The sequence below is a fragment of the Plecotus auritus genome (assembly GCF_963455305.1).
Source record: "Plecotus auritus genome assembly, chromosome: 6".
In the NCBI taxonomy this organism is placed as follows: Eukaryota; Metazoa; Chordata; class Mammalia; order Chiroptera; family Vespertilionidae; genus Plecotus; species Plecotus auritus.
The window spans coordinates 117,217,209-117,243,755 of NC_137773.1; the positions used below are offsets into that span (position 1 = coordinate 117,217,209).

The following is a 26,547-nucleotide window of genomic DNA, read 5'->3' on the forward strand; positions in this document are numbered from 1 at the left end:
AGCCGATGCTATTAAAATCATCTCTAAGCATCGCTAAGGGTTGAGTGCGTCTGAGGCGGACACATGCCCTGGTTTTTCCAAGTTATGCCCTGAGCACATTGCCTATGCACAAAGCCCCGCTCCTGGCTCCCGATTCGCTCCACCAATAGCGTCCCGTCTCCATGGAGATAGCGGTGGGGCGGGACTTCCTTTCCCACATAGGAGCACTTCCACCGTGATCCGGAAGCGCTGGGGTAACCGGAGGGGTGGGCCAGCGAAGATTTCTCGAGGATCTGAGTAGGGCCGCGGCGATGCTAACACCGGCGTTTGACCTCAGCCAGGACCCCGACTTCCTGACCGTCGCCATCCGCGTGCCCCACGCTCGGGTCTCCGAGTTCGACGTCTACTTTCAGGGCGTCGACTTCAGGTTCTACGCCAAGCCGTATTTCCTCAGGCGAGTGGGCCCCACGCATCCCTCGCGGGTCTAACCGCTCCTCGGGGGGTGGGGGCGGAGCCCCGAGGTGTCCGCCGCTGCTCGGCGCCCGGGATCCGGGCCATCCGGGCGGCTGGACGCGGCGGGAGCCCGCTTTCCCCTCGCCCGCCCCTCCCTCCGTCGCACTCAGCCCCACGTTAAAGGGACTCCTAGCCCTTGCGAAGCGTGGCTTTGCGACCACGCCACCTTCCGGTTTCTGTTCTTTTTTCCGCTTTGCGTGTGTCCTTGCCAGACAGTCGGTCCAGGTCACTCTCTGAGCCGCGTCCTGTCCTTGGACCTCTTACCCGAGCGTCCCCGACGGCCCGCTTCCCACCGGGAGCCTCGACCCGCCTCCTCTCTGCCGCTTCTGTCTGGCTTTGCCCTTATGGTGATGGTCGTGCCGGGATCGGCGGGCCGCGCCTGGAGGGGAGGGCTCCGGTGCATTTCACCTGGACCGCGCGGTTCTGGCGATAGGCACGATTCTTGGCCCATTTCACAGAGGGCACTGCCGGATTCTTCCTCCAAACATGGTAGGTTACTTGCTCTCCGCTCGCTCTCGGAGGAGGGGACACCCACCTCGGAACCTTTCATTTAAGTTTCGGCTGCTCAGCCCACCTTCCTAACCACGTACTTTCCTAATACAAACCTTCCTCTCCAGGCAAGCACGTGCCTTCCCTGGGCTGAACCGGTTCTGCTCAGATATCCATTTGGCTTAACTGAGATCCACCTCCTTGAATATACTGCCCTTCCCTATTTCTTTACTCATCTATTTGATTTGTCAAGTCCATGGTATATACCAGGCTTTGTTTTCAGTATTGGGAATGTGGTGGAGCCTCGTGCAGTTTACATTGTAGCGGGGAAAGAAAAGTAAGTAAGCTTCTAGCTACACATCGTAGCAAGTGCTCTGTAGGGAAATACATTGCCCTGGTAGAGGAGAAAAGGGCGCCCATGTTTATCTGAGGTGATATTGAACACAGGAAGGACAGGAAGATGATGATGGTGGTGCTAGCGAACATATACTGAATTTTTACTCCAGGTTGGTGCTTAATGTGAATGATCTCATTGTATTTTAGAAAAGTCCGGCAAAATAGGTTCTATTATTTACCTCTGGTACAATGGGGGGTAGAGGCTCAGAGAAAAGCTCTTAAATGAGATAGGGTTATACTAGTAAAATAAAGACAATAAAGTAAAAATTTCAAAGTGAAAACCTCTCTGCTTACGTGGGGGAGTTTTGATGAAGACAGAAGAGGACTCACTCTTCGCACAAATGGATCCATTCCTTGGGTAGCGGAGGCTTGGGAGTTGGGCATGTCTGAGTCTCAGCACAGTTAGAGCCCTGTGACTTTAGGCAAGTTATTCAGTCTCAGTTTCCTAATTTGTAAAGTGGGACTAATGTTAGTGATTTTAAAGAGCTGATAGGAGGACTGAGATAATGCATACATAGTCCTCATTATCATGCCTGGTATTTATCCATGTGTTCAATAATCATTCGGCATTGTTGTTTATTAAGGGTTTGTTCCTGTTGTCTGTTGCTGCAGGACGAAGAAAACTTAGTGTATAGAACAGCAGTCCTTTCACTCCCTGTCCTGGTTTCTGTGTCAGGAGCTGGGCGAGCTGCTCTGGCTTGCCAGTTCAGGTTGGTCACAGGGTGGCTGGATCTGGAGCAGCCTGAGCAATGGGGGCGGTGGGGTGGGTGAGGAGGAGTCTCAGGCGCCTGAGTGGTCTTTCGTGGTCTAGTTGTGACTCCTTCAGGGAGTTGGAGCACTGACTGGGTAGCTGAAGTTCTTGAAAGTATTCTAATCTTTTATTACTTAATCCCAGAAGTCAGTGTCACTTCTGCTTTATTGTGTTGGTTAAAACAGTTCCGGAAGCCACTCACTCAAGGGAGGGCACATGCCATAGACCCCCCTGCTGGGAGATGGGCCGTTTTTGAAAATACAGTTTGCTGCAGTCTATCCAAGGCGAATAAAGCTTCACCCTCTCCTTGAGGAATGGAGCGTCTAGCAGGGGAAGCAGATGTGTGAACAAACAGGATTTCACTATTAGGTAGTAAGAGTTTATACTTCTATAGAGTCTGGGGGGAGGGAGCTGATGATAGTTCCTATCTTTCAAATGCTTACATACTGTACCAGCCATTAAGCTCTTTGCATTATCATTTCTTTCTTGTAGAAACCCTGTGGTAGATTCTGTTATTTTACCTTTTTTAAAGATAAGGAATATGAGCCTTGAAGTTAGTTAACTTATATAAATCAATTTACAGAGCTGGTCAATGGAAGAACTGGGATGCAATTCAGATTCTGATAGTAAAGTTAGTATTTGTAACTATTATAACTGATTTATAAACTGACTCCTTATATTGGGTTTAGAAGGGATATTGGCTTGGAAAATGCATTGTAGCTCCAGGAAACATCGGGATCAATGGTAACGAAGTTGCGAAGCCCTGGGCCCTTTGGGGACTGCCAAGTTTTATTATTATTATTATTACTATTATTTTTATTGTTAGAAAAGGAAGCAAGGGAGAGGAAAGGAGGCTCAGATTTTAATTTTGGAATAGAATGGTGCTGGCTTGATATGCCTCCTGATGAGTTTAATCTAGTCAGTGTTGGGCAGTCATAGAAACTTTTTCAAATAAAGAGACAAGTCTATTTTATTATTATTATTTTAAATTCTTTATTGTTGAAAGTATTACATATGTCCCCTTTTCCCTCCATTGTCCTCTCCCAGGCTGTCCTCACCCCCCAGCCTGGTCCTTCAACCCCCCCCTCCCCATTGTCTGTGTCCATTGGTTATGCTTATATGCACACAAGTTCTTCGGTTGATCTCTTAATCCCCACCCCCTCATCGCCCCTTCCCTCGGAGGTTGGACTGTCTGTTCGATGATTCTGTGTCTCTGGATCTGTTTTTGTTCATCACTTTATGTTGTTCATTATATCCCACATATGAGTGAGATCGTGTGATATTTATCTTTCTCCGACTGGCTTATTTTGCTTATCATAATGCTCCCCATCCATGCTGTTGCAAATGGTAAAAGTTTTTTCTTTTTTTTTTCTTTTTTAAATATATTTTTATTGATATTTTACAGAGAGGAAGGGAGAGGGATAGAGAGCTAGAAACATCGATGAGAGAGAAACATCGATCAGTTGCCTCCTGCACACCTCCCACTGGGGATGTGCCCGCAACCAAGGTACATGCCCTTGACCAGAATCGAACCCAGGACCCTTGAGTCCACAGGCCGATGCTCTATCCACTGAGCCAAACAGGTTTTGGCAGTTTTTTCTTTTTTACAGCAGCATAGTATTCCATTGTATAGGTGTACCACAGTTGTTTAATCCACTGATGGGCACTTACGATAGGCTGTTTCCAAATCTTAGCTATTGTAATTGTGCTCCTATGAACATAGGGATACATATGTTTTTTCTGATTGGTGTTTCTGATTTTTTTGGATATATTCCTAGGAGTTCCATTTTTAATTTTTTGGGGAAACAACATACTGTTCTCCACAGTGGCTGCACCAGTCTGCATTCCCACCAGCAGTGCACGAGGGTTCCTTTTTCTTCACATCCTTGCCAGCACTTGGTTGATTTGTTGATGATAGCCATTCTGACAGGAAGAGATGGTACTTCATTTTTGTTTAGTACCTCATTTGCACCTCTTGGATGATTAGTGACTTTGAGCGTTTTTTCATATGTCTCTTGGCCTTCTTATATCCTCTTTCAAAAAGTGTCTCTTTAGGTCCTTTGCCCATTTTTGATTGGATTGTTTATCTTCCATTTGTTAAGCTGAATGAATTCCCTATAAATTTTGGACATTAAACCCTTATCAGATGTCGCATTGGCAAATATGTTCTCCCATGCAGTGGGTTTTCTTGCTGTTTTGTTGATGATTTCTTTTGCTGTGCCGAAGCTTTTTATTTTGATGTAGTCCCATTTGCTTATTTTCTCCTTCATTTCCATTGTCCTCGGACAATGGTCGACAAACTCATTAGTCAACAGAGCCAAATATCAACAGTACAATGATTGAAATTTCTTTTGAGAGCCAAGTTTTTTAAACTTAAACTTCTTCTAATGCCACTTCTTTAAAATAGACTCGCCCAGGCTGTGGTATTTTATGGAAGAGGCACACTCAAGGGGCCAAAGAGCCGCATGAGGCTCGTGAGCCGCAGTTTGCCGACCACGGTCCTAGGAGATGTGTTAGTAAACCTATTGCTATGAGCTGTATCTGATATTTTGCTGCCTATGTATTCTTCTAAGATTTTTATGGTTTCTTGTCTTTCGTTTAAGTCTTTTATCCATTTTGAATTTATTTTTGTACTAGAGGCCTGGTGCACGAAATTTGTTCATGGGGGGTGTCCCTCCTACCAGCCTGTACCCTCTCCAATCTGGGACCTCTCGAGGGATGTCCGACTGCTGGACAATTTAGGACTGCTGGCTCCCAACCACTCACCTGCCTGCCTGCCTGATTGCCCCTAACTGCTTCTGCCTGCAAGCCTGATCACCCCCTAACCACTACCCTGCCAGCCTGATCAATGCCTAACTGCTTCCCTGCCAGCTCGATTGCCCCTAACTGCCCTCCCCTGCTGGCCTGGTTGCCCCTAACTGTCCTCCTCTGCAGGCCTGGTCGCCCCCAACTGCCCTCCCCTGCTGGCCTGGTCACCCCTAACTGCCCTCCCCTGCCGGCCCGATTGCTCCTAACTGCCGTCTCCTGCCGGCCTGGTCACCCCTAACTGCCCTCCCCTGCCAGCCTAGTCACCCCTAACTGTCCTCTCCTGCAGGCCTGGTCGCCCCCAACTGCCCACCCCTGCTGGCCTGGTCACCCTGAACTGCCCTCCCTTGCCAGCTTGGTCACCCCTAACTGTCCTCCCCTGCAGGTCTGCTTGCCCCTAACTATCCTCCCCTGCTGGCCTGATTGCCCCTAACTGCCCTCCCCTGCCAGCCTCTTCACCCCTAACTGCCCTCCCCTGCAGGCCTGGTCCCTCCCAACTGCTCTCCCCTGCTGGCCATCTTGTGTCCACATGGAGGCAACCATCTTTGACCACATGGGGGCGGCCATCTTATGTGTTGGAGTGATGGTCAATTTGCATATTACCTCTTTATTATATAGGATTATATAGGATATGGTGTAAGTTGGTGGTCAAGTTGCAATTTTTTTACATGTATCTGTCCAATTTCCCAACACCATTTATTGAAGAGGCTATCTTGACTCCATTGTATGCTCTTGCCTCCTTTGTCAAATATTAACTGAGCATACTGTTTTGGGTTGATTTCTGGGTTCTCTCTTCTGTTCCATTGGTCTATATGTCTGTCTGTGTGCCAGTACCTTGCTGTTTTGAGAACAGTGGCTTTGTAGTATAACTTGATGTCTGGTATTGTGATCCCTCCAACTTGTTCTTTTTTCTCAAGATTTCTGTGGGTATTCGGGGTCTTTTTTTATTCCATATAAATTTTTGGAGAGTTTGTTCTAGATCTGTGAACTATGCTGTTGGTATCTTAATGGGTATTGCATTGAATCTATAGATTGCTTTGGGTAGTACGGACATTTTGATGATGTTGATTCTACCATTCCATGAACATGGTATATTCTTCCACTTGTTTTATCTTCCTTATATCTTCTTTCAACATTTTGTAGTTTTCTGAGTACAGGTCTTTTACCTCCTTAATCTTTTTGTTGCAATGGTAAATGGGATTTTTTTTTTTTAGTTTTTCTTTCTGACAATTCATTATTGGTGTATAAAAATGCCATCAATTTCTGGTTGTTAATTTTGTATCCTGCTACATTGTCAAATTCATTTATTAAATCATTTAGTTTTTTGATGAAGTCTTTAGGTTTTTCTATGTGCAGTATCATATCATCAGCAAATATGACAGTTGCCTTTTATTTCTTCTTGTCTGATCACTATGGCTAGCACTTCCAGTACTATGTCAAACAGAAGTGGTGAAAGAGGGCATCCCTGTCTTATTCCTGTTCTTGAGGGAAATGATTTTAATTTTTGCCCATTGAGTATGATGTTGGCTGTAGGTTTGTCATATAGTAAGGCTTTCATTATGTTGAGGTGTGATCCCTCTATTCCCGCTTTGCTGAGAGTTTTTTTTTGTTTGTTTGTTTGTTTTGTTTTTGTTTCTTAATCCTCACCCGAGGATATTTTTCCATTGATTTTTTTTTCTTTTTTTTTTTTAGAGAGAGAGTTGAAGAGAGAGGGAAAGATTGAGAGAAACATCAATTGAGAAAAACACATCCGTTGGTTGTCTCCTGCATGAGCCCTGACCAGGGCCAGTGCAGGGAGGAGCCTGCAATCAAGGTATGTGCCCTTGACCAGAATGGAACCTGGGACCTTTTGGACAGCAGGCCAGCTCTCTATCCCCTGAGCCAAACTGGCTGGGGCTGCTGAGAGTTTTTATCAAGAAAGGGTGATGGATTTTGTCAAATGCTTTTTCTGCATCAATTGATATGATCATATGATTTTTGTCTCTGTTTGTTTATGTGATGTGTCATGTTTACTGACTTGCAGATATTGTACCAGCCTTGCATCCCCGGAATATATTCCACTTGGGCATGGCGTATGATCTTTCTAATGTATTGCTGGATCCAATTTGCTAGAATTTTGTTGAGGGTTTAAGTATCGATGTTAATCAGGGACATTAGTCTGAAATTCTCTTTCTTTGTAATGTCTTTATGTGGTTTTGGGGTTAGAATAATTCTGGCTTCATAGAAAGGGCTTGGAAGTGTTCCTTCTTTTTGAAATTTTTGGAATAATCTGAGGAGGATTGGTGTTAGTTCTTTGAATGTTTGGTAAAATTCCCCTGTGAAGTTGTCTGGACCAGGGCTTTTATTTGCTGGAAGTGTTTTGATTACTGCTTCAATTTCATTGGTAGTTAGCTGGCTATTCAGGTTTTCTGATTCTTCGTGATTGAGTTTTGGAAGATTGTATTTTTATAGGAATGTCCATTTTACCTAGGTTGTCCAATTTGTTGGAATAGAGTTGTTCATAGTATCTTTTTTTTTTACAATCCTTTCTATTTCTGTGGGGTTGGTTGTTACTTCACCTTTTTCACTTCTGATTTTGTTTATTTGGGTCCTCTCTCTTTGCTTCTTGGTGAGCCTGGCTAGATGTTCATCAATCTTGTTTATCCTTTCAAAGAACCAGCTCTTTTTTTTCCTGATTTTATTTTTTTTAATTAAGGTATTATATGTGTACATATCTTACCATTGTCCCCCACCCCCACCCCACTCCCATACATGCCCTCACCCCCCAATGTTTTGCATCCGTTGGTTATTCTTATATGCATGCATATAAGTCCTTCGGTTGATAAAGAACCAGCTCTTGGTTTTATCAATCTTTTGTATTGTCTTTTTGGTCTCTATGTCATTTATTTCCACTCTGATCTTTATTATTTCTTTCGTACTGCTTACTCTGGGCTTTTTGTTTGGCTCTCTTTCTAATTATTTAAGTTATAGGGTTAGATAATTTATTACCAGTTTTTCTTCTCTTTTTGGAGGTAGGCCTGTAGCACTACAAACTTCCTTCTTAAGACTGCTTTCACTGTATCCCATAGATTTTGGATTGTTGTGTTTTCATTGTCATTTGTTTCCAGGATGCTTTTTATTTCTTCTTTGATCTCTTTGCTAACCCCATCATTGTTTAATAGCATGCTTTTTAGCCTCCAAATGTTTGATTTTTTAAAAAATTATTTTATTGTAGCTGATTTCTAATTTTATGCCATTGTGTTCTGAGAAGATGCTTGATATGATTTGTCTTCTTGAACTTGAAGAGACTTTGCCTATGTTCCAATATGTAGTCTATCTTTGAAAATGTCCTCTTTGCATTTGAGAAGAATGTATATTCTGTAGCTTGGGGTTGAAATGTTCTGAAGATGTCAGTTAGTTCCATCTGATCCTAGTGAGTTGTTTAGGATTGCTGTTTCTTTGTTGATTTTTTTTTGTCTAGAAGATTTATCCAGTGATGTCATTGGGGTATTAAAGTCCCCTACTATGATAGTATTGCTGTTGATCTCACCCTTGATATCTTCCAGAAGGGTTTTTATGTATTTGGATGCTCCTGTATTGGGTGCATATATGTTTACCAGACTTATATCTTCTGTTGTATTGATCCCTTTAGTATTATGAAGTGGCCTTCCTTATGTCTTGTTATGGCCTTTACTTTGAGGTTTATTTAGTTAGATATAAGTATTGCCACACCAGTTTTTTGTTCGTGTTTTTTTTTTTTTTTTTTCATTTTCATTTGCCTGAAAAAATTGTTTCCATCCCTTGACTTTCAGTCTGCGTGAGTCTCTTCTTCTGAGGTGGGTTTCTTGTAGACAGCATATGTATGGGTCATGTTTTCTTATCCATTCAGCCACTTGATGTCTTTTGATTGGAGCATTTAATCCTTTTATGTTTAAAGTTATTGATAAGTACTTGTTTGTAGCCATTTTTATTCTTTATGTCTGTGTTCCTTCTTCCCTTTCTAATTCTTCTTTTTAAACTTTCCCTTTAGCATTGCTTGCATTCCTGGCTTGGTAGTAATAAACTCCCTAACCTTTTTTTTTTTTGTCTGTGAAGCTCTATTTCCCCTTCAATTTAAATGATAGCCTTCTTGGATCCAGTCCCTTGCTTTGTATACTTCATTCCATTCACTTCTGGTCTGATGTGTTTCTGTTGAGAAATCATTTGATAATCTAATGGAAGATCCCTTGTAGGTAACCTTCTGTGTTTTTCTTGCACCCCTTAAGATTCTCTCTTTGTCACTAATGTTTGCCATTGTAATTATGACATGTCATGGTGTGGGTCTTTTTGGGTTCATCTTGTTTGGGACTCTGTGCTTGTGTGACTTTTCTTCCCCAAATCAGGGAAATTTTCTGTCATTATTTCTTCAAATAATTTTTATAATTCTTGCTCCTCTTCTTGTCCTTCTGGCAACCCTATTATATGAATGTTGCTTCTTTTCATGTTGTCCCAAAGCTCCCTTAAGCTATCCTCCTGCTTTCGAATTTTTTTCTCCAGTTACTGTTTAGATTAGGTGTTATTTCTTATCCTGTCTTCTAACTCGCTGATTCGGTCCTCAGCTTCTTCTAGTCTACTGTTGAAACCTTCCATTGTGTTCTTTATTGTAGCTATATAATTCTTTATTTTGACTTCGTTCTTACATATGTTATTGATTTTCTCAGCCAGCCAGTTTTGGAACGTTATGACCATTATGCTGAATTCTTTCTCTGACATATTGTTTACCTCCATTTCATTTAGTTCCTTTTCTGATGCTTCTTCCTTTTCTTTCTTTTGGGGGTTGTTTCTCTGTTTCCCCATTTTTGCTGTCTCTTTTTGGTCCTGGGCTCCCTGCTTAGGGTCTGAGGGGTTGAAACCCCTAGCACAAATATGTCAAACTCAAAGGCTAACACGGGCCAAATAAAGTTTAAGTTTGTGTGGGCTGCAAAAAACCCAAAAGCTTCTATTTTCATAGAAATGTAGGTTTATTTTGATAGAGACATGCTGAATATAAAGGGCTGAAATAAATGAGTAATCATTAACATAAAATAATAGAACATTTTATTAAAATTAATATTTTCTTGAACATTAACTTATCAGACACTGAATAACTGTACAAATTAATAAGCATAATGCAAATAAACCTATTTTTCTTGTTCTCCGAAAGCAAAATATTTCCTGTTGTGCACACCAAACAAGTCAGTCCAAGATTAATGACATGGCAGTTGGCTGCTAAAATATTCACTGTTAGTATTAGTGGAGAGAAATGGTGTGCCTGCATGTAAGAGAAATGAATGCAACACGATTATAGTAATTAGTCATTAGTGAACATTGTAGTTTGTTATTAATAATTATGTATGACAGGATATTGTAAAAATTAAGTTATGGAATTTTTATTAAAATGTTTCTTACATACCGTTATATTGGCTGGACCACAAAAATATTCCTTGTGGGCCGCATGTAGCCTGTGAGCCACAAGTTTGACATGCTTCCCCTAGCTAGCCTGGGGGCTGGGTCTGTCTTGAGTTTCACACCTTTATTGTTTCTGTTCTGAGTTGTATCTCTTCCCATGGTCTGATACCTCAGTTGTCCACTTCAGATTCTTGAGGTCGGCGGGGCGAGTGCACAGTTCCTCTGGTGTGGGACCCTCTGAGAGGGCCCAAAGCCCTCTGGCATGCAATTCACTGTGTGGCCCCAGCACCAAGGCAGGGTGGTGCCCTAGGTCTCTCTGGCAGCGCACTTGCAGTGTGGTCCTGTGACGTGTGGCTGGGCACACCAGTTCACACCAGCAGCTCTGACCTGGGCCAGGGGTAGGATGCATGCGAGGGCGACAGCTCTATACTGGGACTAGGGATGGAGCGGGGTGTGGTGTACTCCTGGCTTGCACTCGCAGCGTGGGGACCTGAAATGCGTGCTTGGGCTCCTGAGAGGAGGCGCCCCTTGCCCCGGCCCGCAGGGCAGCAACGAGGGCACGCAGGAACCACCTAAGAGAATGAAACAAACAAGGAACGCGAAGAACGGAGGCAAGACAAGGTTCCTGATCAAGCCTCGTTTTTTTATTCGAGTGTTGCGGTATATAAGCACTCAAGAGGGGAGGGGTAGGATAAGGAGTTGCCATGGGATGATTGGTTGGGGACTGGGTATCTGTCCTAGCTGATCGGTTATTCTGATATGGGGGGTTCTTCTGGCCCTTGGGCGCTCGGGCTTTCTTTGTCCTTGCTTTGTCCTTGCTTAATCAGGAAGTAGGGCTGACCAGGAAGTAAGACCAAATTCTTCTTTTATGGCCCCCGGCAGCCCCTCAGGAGGTCTTTCTGGCATGCACTCGCTGCAGAAGTCTGGGACCCATGGTGTGGTACCTTGGCTGCTCACTGCCCGGGCACTTAGCAGTGGTGGTTCCACACAGGTTGTGGCTGGCAAGTGGCTCCCTGCACAGGTCCATGATGGTATCTGAGGTTGGTGTGGATGTTGGGATGGCTGTACTCCTAGCCCCTGTTGCTCCCCTCTACAAGATGGCGTGGGTTTGGTGCCAAAGCTGCGCTGGCCTTGGAGTGCCCGCAGCAGTAGCCTGTCTAGGAGAGCCCGATCTGCCAGTCCCCGGGATTCCTGAGATAGCTATCTGTCCCTCATTCACCCACACACATACCACCCATGTCCACACACACCCCTTATCCTTTATTCTGTCACACTCTCTCCCTTCCTGCTGTCCTGTTGGTCACCATGTTCGAATTCCCTGTAGTCCAGACTTCTACTTTAGAAGAATTATTTTAGGGCCTCAATGGAAGACTGACAGACCAGAGTAAAACTGGAAACAGGAATCAGTTCATTTCCTTTAGTATGAAAGAAAAGAAAATCCCCATATAAAATTAGAAGATTTGAGAAAAACATTTTTGTTGGTTTGGGTTTTGTTTTTTTTTTAGTAGTAATTTGCTCAATACAAACAATTGGTTTTGTTGTTTCTTTATTGTCTCCCCTACCCCTCTTTTTTGGTAGCCAATTAGTCTACTTTTATTGGGCCCATGCTGTGGCAGGCACCAGGCATATAAATAACTCATTCATTAGGGAGGTGGAAGTACTGTAACAATGGTGATAACTATATTTATTGTGGCTTTCCTCTTTAAGTATCTATTTTATTGATGAATAGTAGTATTTAGATCAGGGGTGGGCAAACTTTTTGACTCGAGGACCACAATGGGTTCTTAAACTGGACCGGAGGGCCGGAACAAAAGCATGGATGGAGTGTTTGTGTGAACTAATATAAATTCAAAGTAAAGGAGCAGAGGGGAGAGCAAGAGAACCCTCCGCTCTTTCGGCTCCTTGGGCCAGATAGAACAGCCGAACGGGCCGGAACCGGCCCGCGGGCCGTAGTTTGCCCACGGCTGATTTAGACAGAGAGGAGTCATCTCTAATTTTTTTATCTTAGCTAGGAAAGAAATCTGTTATTTACTTTGTGAAATGTTAAAGAAATGCTGAGGGATTTCCTTTTAAAATGGTTGATAGTTTTCAATGTATACTGGTCACTTATACTTTGTAGTTTAAGGACTTCATGAGCTCTTATATTAAATTTGCAGATTAACTCTTCCTGGGAGAATTGTAGAAAATGGAAGTGAAAAAGGGTCCTATGATGCAGATAAAGGTATTTACTTTGGAAATTTTGTTAGTGTTGTTCTTTGGATTCTTCATGTTAATGTTACTGTGTAAAAATATTTCAAGACTAGAGGCCTGATGCACGAAATTCGTGCAAGAGTAGGCCCTCGCAGCTCTGGCTTTGTCCAGAAGGTTGTCTGGATGGTCATTCCACTGTTTGGCCGTTCAGTTGATTTGCATATTATGCTTTTATTATTAGAGATACTATGAGGACCTTTTAGGAATATTGCAAGTGCAGTCTGTCTCTATGACTAAAGTTTTTCATTGTCCAGTGCTGTTATTCATAGATTTCTTAAAAATGACAATTTTTTTAGTCTTTGAAAGTATTTCACAGTATTCTTCACAGTAAACTTAACACTCTGCTTGTGTGAGGCAATAGACGACATAGGTGATTTTAGCTGTGAATCAAATCTTTCTTGTACAATTTCAAACTTAAAATTTAATTATATGTAGATGAGAAAGAAGCTGTTCATAGGTGGCATTTAAAGGCTGACAGAATTTTCTTATCGTGAATAAGTCGTTCACTTCAGCTAGCCCTAAAACCATTTTTTCTCTTTATGTAAGTTTGTTATTGGATAGGAATAAGAATACACTGTGTGCTCTTATGTAATTTACCCAGGGAGTATTATCTATTGGCCTTGATGAACTAGGGAAAGGGAGAAAGATGGGATGACAATGGTAAGTGACAATAGTACAATGTAATTAATGTGATAAAGAAGTATAATGAAACTGCCTTCCTAGGTTTAAATCTGCTTTTAATTGCATATAAGTTGTTATTACATTTTAAAAGGACACAGGACTTTAGGAAGGTTGCTATATGTAGAAATATTTTGGGTTAATTGCATTTAATATATTTAGATAAGGTTTAGTACACAGAAAGAATAAAATGTTTTAAAATGTAAGAGTAGTAAATAATGTAATGAGTTCATAGCTGAGCCTAGTTGAAGTTTGATAAACCCAGTCAAGGAAAGAAAAGAAGTACATAGGTATAATTTATATCTGCCTTAGACTGACTTTAGGAATGTAGCTCTTAAGATAGTAAAGGATTTTATTAAGCTATAACTGCTTTTTGTGTATTTTTGAAATTGCTGCTATTCTGTATAGATAATGTATCCTGATTTTTTTGCCTCCCTAGTCCAGAAATACATTTTATAAGTAGCTGCTATTACCCTCTCAGGCTATTGAGTTTTGGACTTTTTGACTTGGACTTTTAATATTATCAATAGTTAGGGTGATATTGCAATAAGACTAAAGCATTCAGCAGCTTTAACAAATTAATTTCTTATAGTGGTGACAGCTGAATTAGTGGTTCTGAAAAACCTGGTTGGAACTTTTCTGATTTTTAGTCACTAAATTTATGTAAGGCCATAATTTTGGAGCTCTATAAAATAGAATTATATGTAAACATATATATTACATAGAAATATTTGTGAAGTCTTTGAGTATTTTAATCTTGTTAACCATAAAACAAATTTATGTTTAAGGAATTTTTACCATTCAGTTACCGAAAGAAACTCCTGGTCAGCATTTTGAGGGGCTGAACATGTTAACTGCGCTTCTGGCACCAAGAAAATCCAGGACTGCAAAACCACTTGTGGAGGAAATAGGTATGTTTATTGCAGTTGGAACAACAAAAAAAGAAAAGCAGAATATTTGGAATGTTGTATATTTCCAGGGGAAAAGGAATATAGCAAACAGGAGATTGGAGAAAATACTTCAGGTGGCAAGATAAGGAGGTTATGTGAAAATAGCTCATTTGGCAACATATAATTTAAAGACATAAAGAACTCCATTGAACCAGTAGGTCGGTCATATTTTTGAATAAATTAAAATAGCATCTCTGTCTCTGGCAAAATACTGGCCACTTGAGCTAAAATTAGAAGTGTACAATTCAGTGAGCTACATGAAGTGAACACCACCCAAGAGAAGAAATGGAACATTTCTAGCACCCTGGAATCCTATCTGGACCTCCTCCCTTTACTTCTCCCTCCTCCTCTCCAAGGTACCCACTGTCCTCAGTTTTGCCTGTTTTTGAATTGTATATAAATATAATTTCACAGTATGTGTTCATTTTTGACTGGCTTCTGTCACTTAACATTTTTGTGAGATTTATGCATATATGGCTGAGGTCTGTTTTTTTTTAGTGTATTTATTATTCATACATCCTAGCATAGGTGCATTGTGGGTTAGACCCATTTTTTTTGCTATCTAGTATATGAATATTCTTTTACTGTGTTTTGGTGCAAAACAGGCAGTCATTTTTCCTCCATTTTTTTCTTTCCTGAGTTGTACCTAGGAAATCCAGTATTTTAAAAAGTTAATATTTAACACATTTAGGTACTTCTGAGGTTTCTGAGGAAGGAGTAGAAGATGATGATGAAGACTTTGATTGGGAAATTGAACAGTCCCCCTATGAAGAGGTGCCAGAAAGTGCTCTGCACCCGCAGGGCCACTATGGATTTGGAGGCCTGCGATCAGGAGTATTTCAGCGGTTACAGGTATGCTGTCTTCCCAGAAGACCTGGGCATCTAGGTTTTATACGTAGATATTATAGTCTCAGTTCTGCTCATCCTGGAAGTTTGTTTGTGAACATTATAGGAGGTGACCTTTTGAGAGCACAAAGCTCAGCTCCTGTCCGCACATGACAGGTGCTACTGCCTGTCCACTGCACGGCTGCTCTGCCCAGGTTCCACGCATCCAGGTAGATAACGCTCTCCAACTCTTTGTTCTGTGCTTGGTTCAGGGTTCTAGACATTAGGTTTTAAAACACAAAGTGGAACCCCCTCTCCTCATACTTCTGGAAAGCTTTGTGTTTTATATGAAAGTCATGTGCTTATGGCGGGTGTCCCTCAGCCCAGCCTGCGCCCTCTCGCAGTCCAGGGCTCTTGCAGTCTGGGACCCCTTGCTTCTTATTGCCCACCTGCAGCGGAGGCGGGAGAGGCTCCTGCCATTGCCGCTGCGCTCGACAGCCATGAGCCCGGCTTCTGGCTGAGCGGTGCTCCCCTGTGGGAGCACACTGACCATTGGGGAAGCTCCTGCGTTGAGCGTCTGTCCCCTGGTGGTCAGTGCATGTCATAGCGACCGATTTGCATATTAGGTTTTTATTAGATAGGATGTTCCTGGTGAGAGTGAGTTAGTGGTGTTTGATCAGATTGTTTAGTTTTTGGTGTACAGTAGGCACTTTTGTCTCTTTACTCTTGATGGGGATTGAATGTAATCTCTTCTTAAAACCCAATTATGTCAATTAGGCTAAACAAGAATGGCGTCACTTTCTCTTCCTCAAATAATGTAGGAAATTTGGCTTCCTTTTAGGTTATCTAGGAATATTGAAATGAATGAAATGGAGAGGAAATATTTTGGATTACTTTGTAATATTGTTTTATAGAAAATGTATTCCTAGAATGCTGTGTGATGAAAGTGTTAATGAACTACACACTTAGGATCTTAACTTTTTTAAAATGAAAGAAACAGCAATGAGTGTTTGTTTGTTTTATTTCATTCCTGTCTGAGTAGAGAATGTTAAACCTGTTGTAATGTGGTTTATTATAGTAAGACATATTTGAGTTTACCAAGGAAAGGTAAATGACCTATGCTGTAGTACCACTTCTACCTGTGTTTTAATTTGAGATGCCAGGTCACTTACTTGATTGAGTACAAGAAAGTTTCATTTTCACTTTGTAAAACAGAGATAACTTTGTTCACCTCTTTATAAGGTATAGTGCCATGTAATTTATTTCTAGAAAATTTAAGGAGATGCTACATTGTGTAAACTCTTTGAAAACAACTATAAGATGCTAGAAAGACCTCTGCCCTTGAAAAATTTAAAATTCTCTTAAGATTCCTTAAAGGGAACAAAATTGGGATTTACTTAGGAGCAAACAATGCTGATGAACTTTTTCCTTAAAAAACCTATGACACTTTTCTGCTGAATTATGATCTCTCTATTTTGTTACGAGAGGTGTCTGAAATTTTGTTGCCTATGGTTTCTTCTAGTATTTTTATGGTTTAATGACTTACATTAAAGTCTTTTATCCATTTTGAGTTTATTTTTGTATCCTATCTAATAAAAGAGTAATATGCAAATTAACCATCACTCTGCTACTCCCACAAGCCATGCCCACCAGCCAATCAGGAGCGAATATGCAAATAAACCCAACCAAGATGGCTACCGCCACAGAGAGCAGGAGGGAGGCTTGGGTTTCCCCAGCAATGGAGGAAGCGAAGCTTTCCGCCTGCCCTTGGTGGCCTAGGCCTCCACTCAAGACTACAAAGTTTCAATGATAGAAGATACATAAACCCAAACAAAAATCGCGGCAGCCACGGAGCTGGAAAGAGCAGGAGGCTAGGGTTGCCCGCGGCGATGGAGGAAGCCAAGATTTCGGCACACCCTGGCCGCCCAAGGCCTCCCTTAACGCTACAAAGTTTCAATTATAGAGATACATAAATTCCAATAGAAATGGCTGCCGCCACCGAGCAAGCAGAAGGCTTGTCTCTGCTCCAGACTACAAAGTTTCAATTGTAGAAGATAAATAAACTCCAGATACCAGGGCCTCTGCTTGGGTCGCCGGGGGGCGTGGCCGGCCTGCAAACCACCACAGGCCCCTCGCCCAGGCCGCCCCACACCCCAAGGGAACCACCACCCTGATCCGGGACACCCTTCAGGGCAAACCAGCTGGCCTCCACCTGTGCACCAGGCCTCTATCCTATCTAATAAAAGAGTAATATGCAGATTGACTATCACTCCAACACACAAGATGGCTGCCCCCATGTGGTCAAAGATCCTGCCCCCATGTGGACACAAGATGGCCACCACAAGATGGCCAGCAGGGGAGGGCAGTTGGGAGGGACCAGGCCTGCAAGGGAGGGCAGTTGGGGGCGATCAAGCCTGCAGGGGAGGGCAGTTAGGGGTGACCAAGCCTGTAGAGGAGGGAAGTTGGGGGCAACCAGGCCTGCAGGGGAGAGCAGTTGGGGTGGACCAGGCCTGCAGGGGAGGGCAGTTAGGGCTGACCAGACCTGCAGGGGAGAGCAGTTGGTGGGGGGGGTGACAAGGCCTGCAGGGGAGGGCAGTTAGGGGTGACCAGGCTGGCAGGGGAGGGCAGTTAGGGGCAATTGGGCTGGCAGGGGAGTGGTTAGGCATCAATCAGGCTGGCAGGGGAGTGGTTAGGGGGTGATCAGGCTGGCAGGCAGAAGCGGTTAGAGGCAATCAGGAAGGCAGGCAGGCGAGCAGTTGGGAGCCAGCAGTACTGGATTGTGAGAGGGATCCCAGATTGGTGAGGGTGCAGGCTGGCCTGAGGGACACACACCCCTGTGCACGAATTTCGTGCACCGGGCCTCTAGTATGGTATAAGGTGGTGGTATAGTTTCATTTTTTTGCATGTTGTATCTCTTCAATTTTCTCAGCACCATTTATTGAAGAGACTGTCTTGACTCCATTGTGTATTCTTGTCTCCTTTGTTAAATATTAATTGAGCGTAATGTCTTAGGTCAATTTCTGGGTTCTCTATTCTGTTCCATTGATCTATATGCCTGTTCTTGTGCCAGTACCAGGCTGTTTTGAGTACGGTGGCTTTGAAGTATAATTTGATATCTGGTATTGTGATTCCTTCAACTTTGTTCTTCTTTCTCAAGATTGCTGTGGCCATTCAAGGTCTTTTTTGGTTCCATATAAATTTTTGGAGTATTTGTTCTAGATCTGTGAAATAGTGCTGTTGGTATTTTAATAGGGATTGCATTGGATATGCAGAGGTTAAGTTATTCCTAAGAATCTTAATTTTTTTTGTTGCAGTGGTAAATGAAAAAAATTGTTTAGTTTCTTTTTTTGAGAATTCACTATTGGTGTGTAAAAATTCCATTGATTTCTGGGTGTTAATTTTGTACCTTGCTGCAATGCCAAATTCATTTATTAAATGTAGTAATTTTGTGATGGAGTCTTTAGGGTTTTCTGTGTACAATATCATGTCATCTTCGAATAATGACAGTTTTATCTCCTCCTTTCCAATTTGGATGCCTTTTATTTCTTCTTGTCTGATCCCTGTGGCTATGACTTCCAGTACTATTTTGAATGAGAATGGTGAAAGCAGACATCCCTATCTTGTTCCTGTTCTTAGGGGAAATAGTCTTAGTTTTTTCTCACTGAGTATGATGTTCGCTGTGGGTTTGTCATGCATGGCCTTTATTATGTTGAGATATGATCCCTCTATTCCCACTTTGGTGAGAGTTTTTATCAACAATGGGTGTTGGATTTTCTCAAATGAGTTTTATGTGCTATTTATAGGATCATGTAATTTTTGTCTTTCAGTTTATTTATGTGATGTATCATGTTTATTGACTTGTGTATTTTGTACCAGCCTTGCATCCATGGAATAAATCCCACTTGGTCATGATCTTTTTAATATATTGCTGGATCCAAATTGCTAATATTTTGTTGAGGGTTTTAGCATCCATGTTCATCTAGGATATTGGCCTGCAATTCTCTTTCCTTACAGTGTCTTTATTTGTTTATGGGATTAGGATAATGTTGGCCTCATAGAAAGAACTTCAAAGTGTTGCTTCCTCTTGAAATTTTTTAAATAGTTTGAGGAGTATAGGTGTTAGTTCTTTGAATGTTTCGTAAGACTCCCCTGTGAAGCCATCTGGACCAGGACTTTTGTTTGCTAGGAATTTTTAAATTACTCATTCAATTTTATCCATTGTTATTGGCCTATTCAGGTTTTTCTGATTCTGTTTTTGGAGGTTGTATTTTTCTAGGAATTTGTCCATTTCATCCACATTGTCAGCTTGTTGGCATATCGTTGTTCATAGTATTTTCTTACAATTCTTTGTGTTGTTATGGTGTCAGTTGTTACTTTGCTGCTTTCATTTCTGATTTTACTTATTTGGGTCCTCTCTGTTTCTTGATAAGTCTGGCTAATGGTTCATCAATCTTGTTTATCTTTTCAAAGAACCAGCTCTTGCCTTCATTAATCTTTTGTGGGGTTTTTTTTGGGGGGTCTATATGTCATTTATTTCTGCTCTAATCTTTATTATTTCCTTCCTTCTACTTATTCTGGGCTTTTCTTGTTGTTCCCTTTCTAATTCTATAAGTTGTAGGGTTAAATAATTTATTATTAATTTTATTTTTTTTGAGGTAGGCCTGTAGTGCTATGTACTTCCTTCTCAGGACTGCTTTTGCTCTGTCCCAGAGATTTTTGGTTGTTGTGTGTGTGCATTTTCATTTGCTTCCAGGAAGTTTTTTTTATTTCTTCCTTGATGTCATTGGTAACCCATTCATTGTTTAATAACATGCTATTTAGCCTCCATGTGTTTGAATGTTTTTGGGTGTTTATACTATAGTTGATTTTTAATTGCATGCCACTGTGATCTGAGAAGACATTGATATTATTTCAGTCTTCTTGAATTGTAGAAACTTGTTTTGTGTCCTAACTTGTGGTCTGTCTTTGAGAATGACCCATTTTCACTTGAGAAGAATGTATATTCTGCCTCTTTGAGGTGAGATCTATATATATATACTAGAGGCCCGTGCACGAAATTCGTGCATGCGGGGGTGTCCCTCAGCCCAGCCTGCACCCTCTCCAATCTGGGACCCCTCAAGGGATGTCCACCGGAATCGGGCCTAAACAGGCAGTCGGACATCCCTCTCACAATCCAGGACTGCTGGCTCCCAACTACTTGCCGGCCTGCCTTCCAGATTGCCCCAAACTGCTTCTGCCTGCCAGCCTGATCACCCCCTAACCACTTCCCTGCCAGCCTTATTGATGCCTAACTTTTTTGCTCCTAACTGCCTTCCCCTTCAGGCCTGGTCACCCCTAACTGCCCTCCCCTGCAGGCCTGGTCACCCCTAACTGCCCTCCCCTGCAGGCCTGGTCCCCCCCAACTGCTCTCCCCTGCAGACCTGGGTCCCCCCCAACTGCCCTCCCCTGCAGGCCTGGTCACCCCTAACTGTCCTCCCCTGCAGGCCTGGTCTCCCCCCCCCCCCCCAACTGCTCTCCCTTGCAGGTCTGGGTCCCTCCCAACTGCCTTTCTCTGCAGGACTGGTTGCCCCCAATTCCCTCCTCTGCGGGCTTGGTCACCCCTAACTGCCCTCCCCTGCAGGCTTGATCGCCCCCAACTGCCCTCGTCATGCAGGCCTGGTCCCTCCCAACTGCCCTCCCTTGCTGGCCATCTTGTGGTGGCCATCTTGTGTCCACATGGGGGCAGGATCTTCGACCACATGGGGGCAGCCATCTTGTGTGTTGGAGTGATGGTCAATCTGCATATTACTCTTTCATTAGATAGGCTAGAGGACTGGTGCACGGGTGGGAGCCAGCTGGTTTGCCCTGAAGGGTGTCCCGGATCAGGGTGGGGGTTCCCTTGGAGCGTGAGGCAGCCTGGGCGAGGGGTCTGTGGTGGTTTGCAGGCCGGCCACACCCACTGGCGACCCAAGCAGAGGTCCTGGTATCTGGGGTTTATTTATCTTCTACAATTGAAACTTTGTAGCCTGGAGCAGAGCCAAGCCTTCTGCTTGCTCCGTGGTGGCAGCCATTTCTATTGGGATTTATGTATCTTCTATAATTGACACTTTGTATCCTTAAGCGAGGCCTGGGCCTGCCAGGGTGTGCGGAAAGCTTGGCTTCCTATATCGCTGCGGGCCACCCTAGCCTCCTGCTCTTTCCAGCTCCGTGGCTGCCGCCATTTCTGTTTGGATTTATGTAACTTCTATCATTGAAACATTGTAGCCTTGAGTGGAGGCCTAGGCCGGCAAGGGCAGGCGGAAAGCTTGGCTTCCTCCATCGCGGGGGAAACTCAAGCCTCCCTCCTGCTCTCTGTGGCGGTAGCCATCTTGGTTGGGTTTATTTGCATATTTGCTCCTGATTGGCTGTTGGGTGTGGCTTGTTGGTGTAGCAGAGTGATAGTTAATTTGCACATTACTCTTTCATTAGATTGGATAAAAGGCTAATATGCTAAGCGTCTTGACTGTCTGACTGGTCACTATGATGCGCACTGACCACCAGGGGGCAGACGCTCAACTCAGGAGCTGCGAGCTGCAGTGACTTGGCAGCGGTGGTTCTTGGGTGACACACCCCGAAACCAGAGAGGAGGGAGCCAGATTCCTCGTGAGGCTGCACATTTCCACTTTCAGCCATGGGTTATGTTGTTGCTGGGGCACTGTAGGCCGTGAATCTGGTTTACTGCACACTTGTATTTGCGTTCCACACGCTGTACAAAAACAGATTTGCCGAGTGCCCTCTCACACTCCAGGACCCCTCAGGGAATGTTGGATAGCTGGTTTCGGCCCGATCCCTGCAGGCCAGGCCAAGGAACCCCACCTGCTGGAGGGACTCCGCTCATTCTACAGACGCCAGAGAGGGATTGCGGGAGGTTGGCTCCAGGGTGGATCTGGCTCGTCTCGCCACGTCCCACCCTGCTGGCCACCTTTTAATTAATTTCTTTTCAATGTGCACGAATCCGTGCACTGGGTTACTAGTGTTTTATAAATGTCAATTAAATCCAGCTGATCCAGTGTGTCACTTAGAGTCACTGTTTCCTTGTTAATTTTTTTTGTCTGGGAGATGTATCCAGTGAAGTCAGAGGGGTATGAACAATATATGACTACTAGAGGCCTGGTGCATGAAAATTCATGTACTGTCGGTGGTCCTTCAGCCTGGCCTGCACCCTCACGCAGTCCGGGTCCCCCTCGCGGGATATCCTCCTGCTGGTTTAGGTCCTCTCCCCGGAGATTGGGCCTAAGCTGGCTGTCAGACATCCTTCTGTCAGTAGAAGCAGAAGAGGCTCCCGCCACCGCTGCTGTGGTTGCCAGCCATGAGCTGGCTTCTGGCTGAGCGGCACTCCCCCGTGGAAGCACACTAACCACCAGGGGACAGCTTCTGTGTTGAGCATCTGCCCAGTGGTGGTCAGTGTGTGTCATAGTGACCGGTTGTTTTGTCGTTAGGGTCAATTTGCATATTAACTTTTATTATATAGGATGTTTCCTTAAAATCTTCCAGAAGTTCTTCTATGTATTTACTAGGTGTACTGGTTTATAATGCAGATTTTTGTAAATAGATGGAGTTACACATATGTTGATATATATGCGATTTGATATGTGTGCTATTTTGTTGTATTGACAACAAATTTGAAAACTTCATATCTCAAATTTTCTGAAGGTGTTAACGTTATAGATATTTTTGCGCTTAAAAATATCCAGTTTTGTGCCAAAAAAAGACCATTTGCGGGAAGTTTTAATTCATTACTTTATTTTGAAGAAAAGTGCTGCTGAAAGTTATTGTATGCTTCGGGAAGCTTATGGTGAACATGTTCCATCTCAAAATAGTTGTGAATTCTGGTTTAAACACTTTAAAGTAGATGATTTCAATGTGAAAGACAAAGAACGTCCAGGTCAATTTGAACCACGCTTTGATTGTAAAACGACCAGAATGGACCAAAAGACATGTCCAAGTAATTTTTCTTTATGATAATGCACCATCACACACTTCAAAACCAGTTAAAGACAGGTTACAAGATCTTGCCTGGGAAGTATTTACTCACCAGTCGTATTCACCAGACCTTGCTCCTTCAGATTACCACTTGTTCCTATCAATGGCACACACCTTTTCTGAGCAGCACTTCAAAACTTACGAAGAAATGGAAAATTGGGTCTCTGAATGGTTTGCCTCAAAACAAGAGAAGTTCTATTGGGATAGTATCCACAAATTACCTGAAAGATGGGGGAAATGTGTAGCTAGCAATGGACATTACTTTGAGTAAAGCACTTTTGATGTTTCTCTTGAAATTACCGTGTTTTCTTTGATTACAAAATCTGCATTATTAACCGGTACACCTAGTAGGTGCCTCCTATATTGGGTGCATATGTTACAGAAGATTGGAGAAAAACAAGCAACGCTTAGAGAAATGGAGTTACACTTTATAATTATTACGTTCGGGTTCAGAGAAAAATGTCTTTTAAATTCTCAGCAACAACATGGAGGAAGCTGCTCCTTTTTATATCTTTCCAAGTCCTTCGTTTCTCAAATATGGGCTTTTCTGGTCCCCTTTGCAAGTTCTTCTCTCTTTTTTTTTTAATGTATTTTATTGATTTTATACAGAGAGGAAGGGAGAGGGATAGAGAGTTAGAAACATCGATGAGAGAGAGAGAAACATTGATCAGATGCCTGCAGAACACCCCCTACTGGAGATGTGCCTGCAACCAAGGTACATGCCCTTGACTGGAAGTGAACCTGGGACCCTTCAGTTTGCAGGCTGACGCTCTGTCCATTGAGCCAAACTGGTCAGGGCCCCTTTGCAAGTTCTTAAAGAGCCCTATATGCTGGGGCTTTGATACCTCAACCAAGGCCTGACCTGGCGCTAGCACTGATAACTTCGTCTGGGGATGGTTTATAACCTCTCTAAAATGGGAGTAAACAGGTCTTGCAGGACCAGACAATTAAAGGGGCAGTGACTAGATTTAGATTGCTAGCTCCCAAAAATGTCTCTTTTTCCCTATCACATATATGTGTACAAGGGTTATATCTTCTTGCTGGGTAAATCCCTTTAGTGTTATATAGTGACCTTACTGTTCACTTGTGATGGCCTTCATTTTGAAGTCTGTTTTGTCAGATATGAATATTGCTACCCCAGCTTTTTTTTTTTTTTTTTTTCCATTCCCATTTGACTGGAAATGTTTTTCCATCCTTTAATTTTCATCCTGTGAGTCTTCTGTTTTGAGGTAGGTCTTTTGTAGATAGCATATAATTGGATCATGTTTTCTTTTTTTATTATTATTTTATTTTTTTATTGTTTAAAGTATTACATATATTAGTACATACATCTCCATTTTTCCCCCATTGACCTTCCCCCAGCCTCCCGTACCCCTTGTCACATGCGCTCATCCTACCCCCCCAGTGTCTTGTGTCCATTGGTGTGCTTATGTACATGCATAAAAGTCCTTTGGTTGATCTCTTTCCCCCCTCCTCAACACTCCCCAGCCTTTCGGCTGTAATTTGACAGTCTGTTGGGTGCTTTACCGCCTCAGTATCTATCTTTTTATTCATCAGGTTATAATGTTCTTTATTTTCCATAAATGAGTGAGATCATGTGGTATTTTCCTTTCATTGCCTGGCTTATTTCACTTAACATAATGCTCTCCAGGTCCATCCACGCTGCTGCAAATGGTAAGAATTCCTTCTTTTTTATAGCAGCGTAGTATTCCATTGTGTAGATGTACCATAGTTTTCTAATCCACTCATCTGCTGATGGGCATTTAGGCTGTTTCCAAATCTTAGCTATGGTGAATTGTGCTGCTATGAGCATAGGGGTGCATATATCCTTTCTGATTGGTGGTTTCTAGTTTTTTAGGATATATTCCTAAGAGTGGGATTACTGGGTCAAATGGGAGCTCCATTTTCAGTTTTTTGAGGAAACTCCATACTGTTCTCCACAGTGGCTGCACCAGTCTGCATTCCCACCAGCAGTGCACGAGGGTTCCTTTTTCTCCACATCCATGCCAGCACTTGTCTTGTCGTTAGTTGATTTGTTGATGATTGCCATTCTAACAGGTATGAGATGGTACCGCATTGTTGTTTTGTTTTACCTCTCTCGGATAATTAGTGACTTTGAGCATGTTTTCATGTGTCTCTTGGCCTTCTTTTTGTCTTCTTTCGAAAAGATTCTATTTAGGTCCGTTGCCCATTTTTTTATTGGATCATTTGTCTTTTATTAAGTTGTATAAGTTGCATGTAGATGTTGGAGATTAAATCTGTATCAGTGATAACATTTGCAAATATGTTCTTACATACAGTGGGCTTTCTTGTTGTTTTGTTGATGGTTTCTTTTGCTTTGAAAAAGATTTTATTTTGATATAGTCCCATTTGTTTATTCTCTTTAGCTTCCATTGCCCTAAGAGCAGTATCGGTGAAAAAATTGCTTCGGCATATGTCTGAGATTTCTCTGCCTGTGGATTTCTCTAGTATTTTTATGGTTTCCCGTCTTACGTTTAAGTCCTGTATCCATTTTGAGTTTATTTTTGTGTATGGTGTAAGTTGGTGGTCTAGTTTCATTTTTTTGCATGTATCTGTCCAATTTTCCCAACACCATTTATTGAAGAGACTGTCTTGACTCCATTGTATGTTCATGCCTCCTTTGTCAAATATTAATTGAGCATAGTGGTTTGGGTTGATATCTGGATTCTCTGTTCTATTCCATTGGTCTATATGTCTGTTCTTGTGCCAGTACCAGGCTGTTTTGAGAACAGTGGCTTTGTAATACAGTTTGAAATCTGGTATTGAGATCCCACCTACTTTGTTCTTCTTTCTCAGGATTGCTGTGGCTATTTGGGGTCCTTTTTTTTTTTTAATTTAATAAATCTTTATTGTTCAGATTATTACAATTCCTCTTTTTTCCTCCCATAGCTCCCCTCCATCAGGTTCCTACCCCACCCTCTTTCCTTACTTCCTTCCCAATGTCCTCATCCATAGGTGTACACTTTTTGTCCAGTCTCTTCCCACCCCCCCAAACCCCCCACTCCCCTTTTCCCCCAAGAATTGTCAGTCCACTCCCTTTCTATGCCCCTGATTCTATTATATTCACCAGTTAATACTGTTCATCAAATTTTTATTCCCTTGGTTTTTAGATTCACGTGTTGATAGATACATATTTGTTGTTCATAATTTTCATCTTTATCTTTTTCTTCTTCCTCTTCTTAAAGAACACCTTTCAGCATTTCATATAATTCTGGTTTGGTGGTGATGAACTCCTTTAGCTTTTTCTTATCTGTAAAGCTCTTTATCTGCCCTTCAATTCTGAATGATAGATTTGCTGGGTAGAGTAATCTTGGTTGTAGGTTCTTGCCATTCATCACTTTGAATATTTCTTGCCATTCCAGTCTGGCCTGTATAGTTTCTGTTGAGAAGTCAGCTGACAATCGTATGGGTGCTCCCTTGTAGGTAACTAACTGTTTTTCTCTTGCTGCTTTTAATATTCTCTCTTTGTCTTTTGCTCATGGC

General features: G+C 42.6%; 1 protein-coding gene across 5 annotated transcripts in view; it reads left to right on the plus strand.

Annotated features, from left to right (window-relative positions):
- The first annotated feature begins 222 nt into the window (after positions 1–222).
- Positions 223–26,547, plus strand: part of SHQ1 (SHQ1, H/ACA ribonucleoprotein assembly factor) — a 205,090-nt gene continuing 178,765 nt past the window's right edge. For 3 of the 5 annotated variants that reach the window (XM_080677011.1, XM_080677010.1, XM_080677009.1), the window contains exons 1-4: positions 223–433; positions 12,496–12,560; positions 14,056–14,178; positions 14,909–15,069. In XM_080677011.1, the coding sequence (XP_080533137.1) occupies positions 291–433; positions 12,496–12,560; positions 14,056–14,178; positions 14,909–15,069 (492 nt within the window). In that variant the 5' untranslated portion in view covers positions 223–290. Of the gene's footprint in view, positions 982–12,495; positions 12,561–14,055; positions 14,179–14,908; positions 15,070–26,547 lie in introns of all 5 variants that reach the window. The other 2 variants (XM_080677013.1, XM_080677012.1) reach the window with 2 other exon arrangements.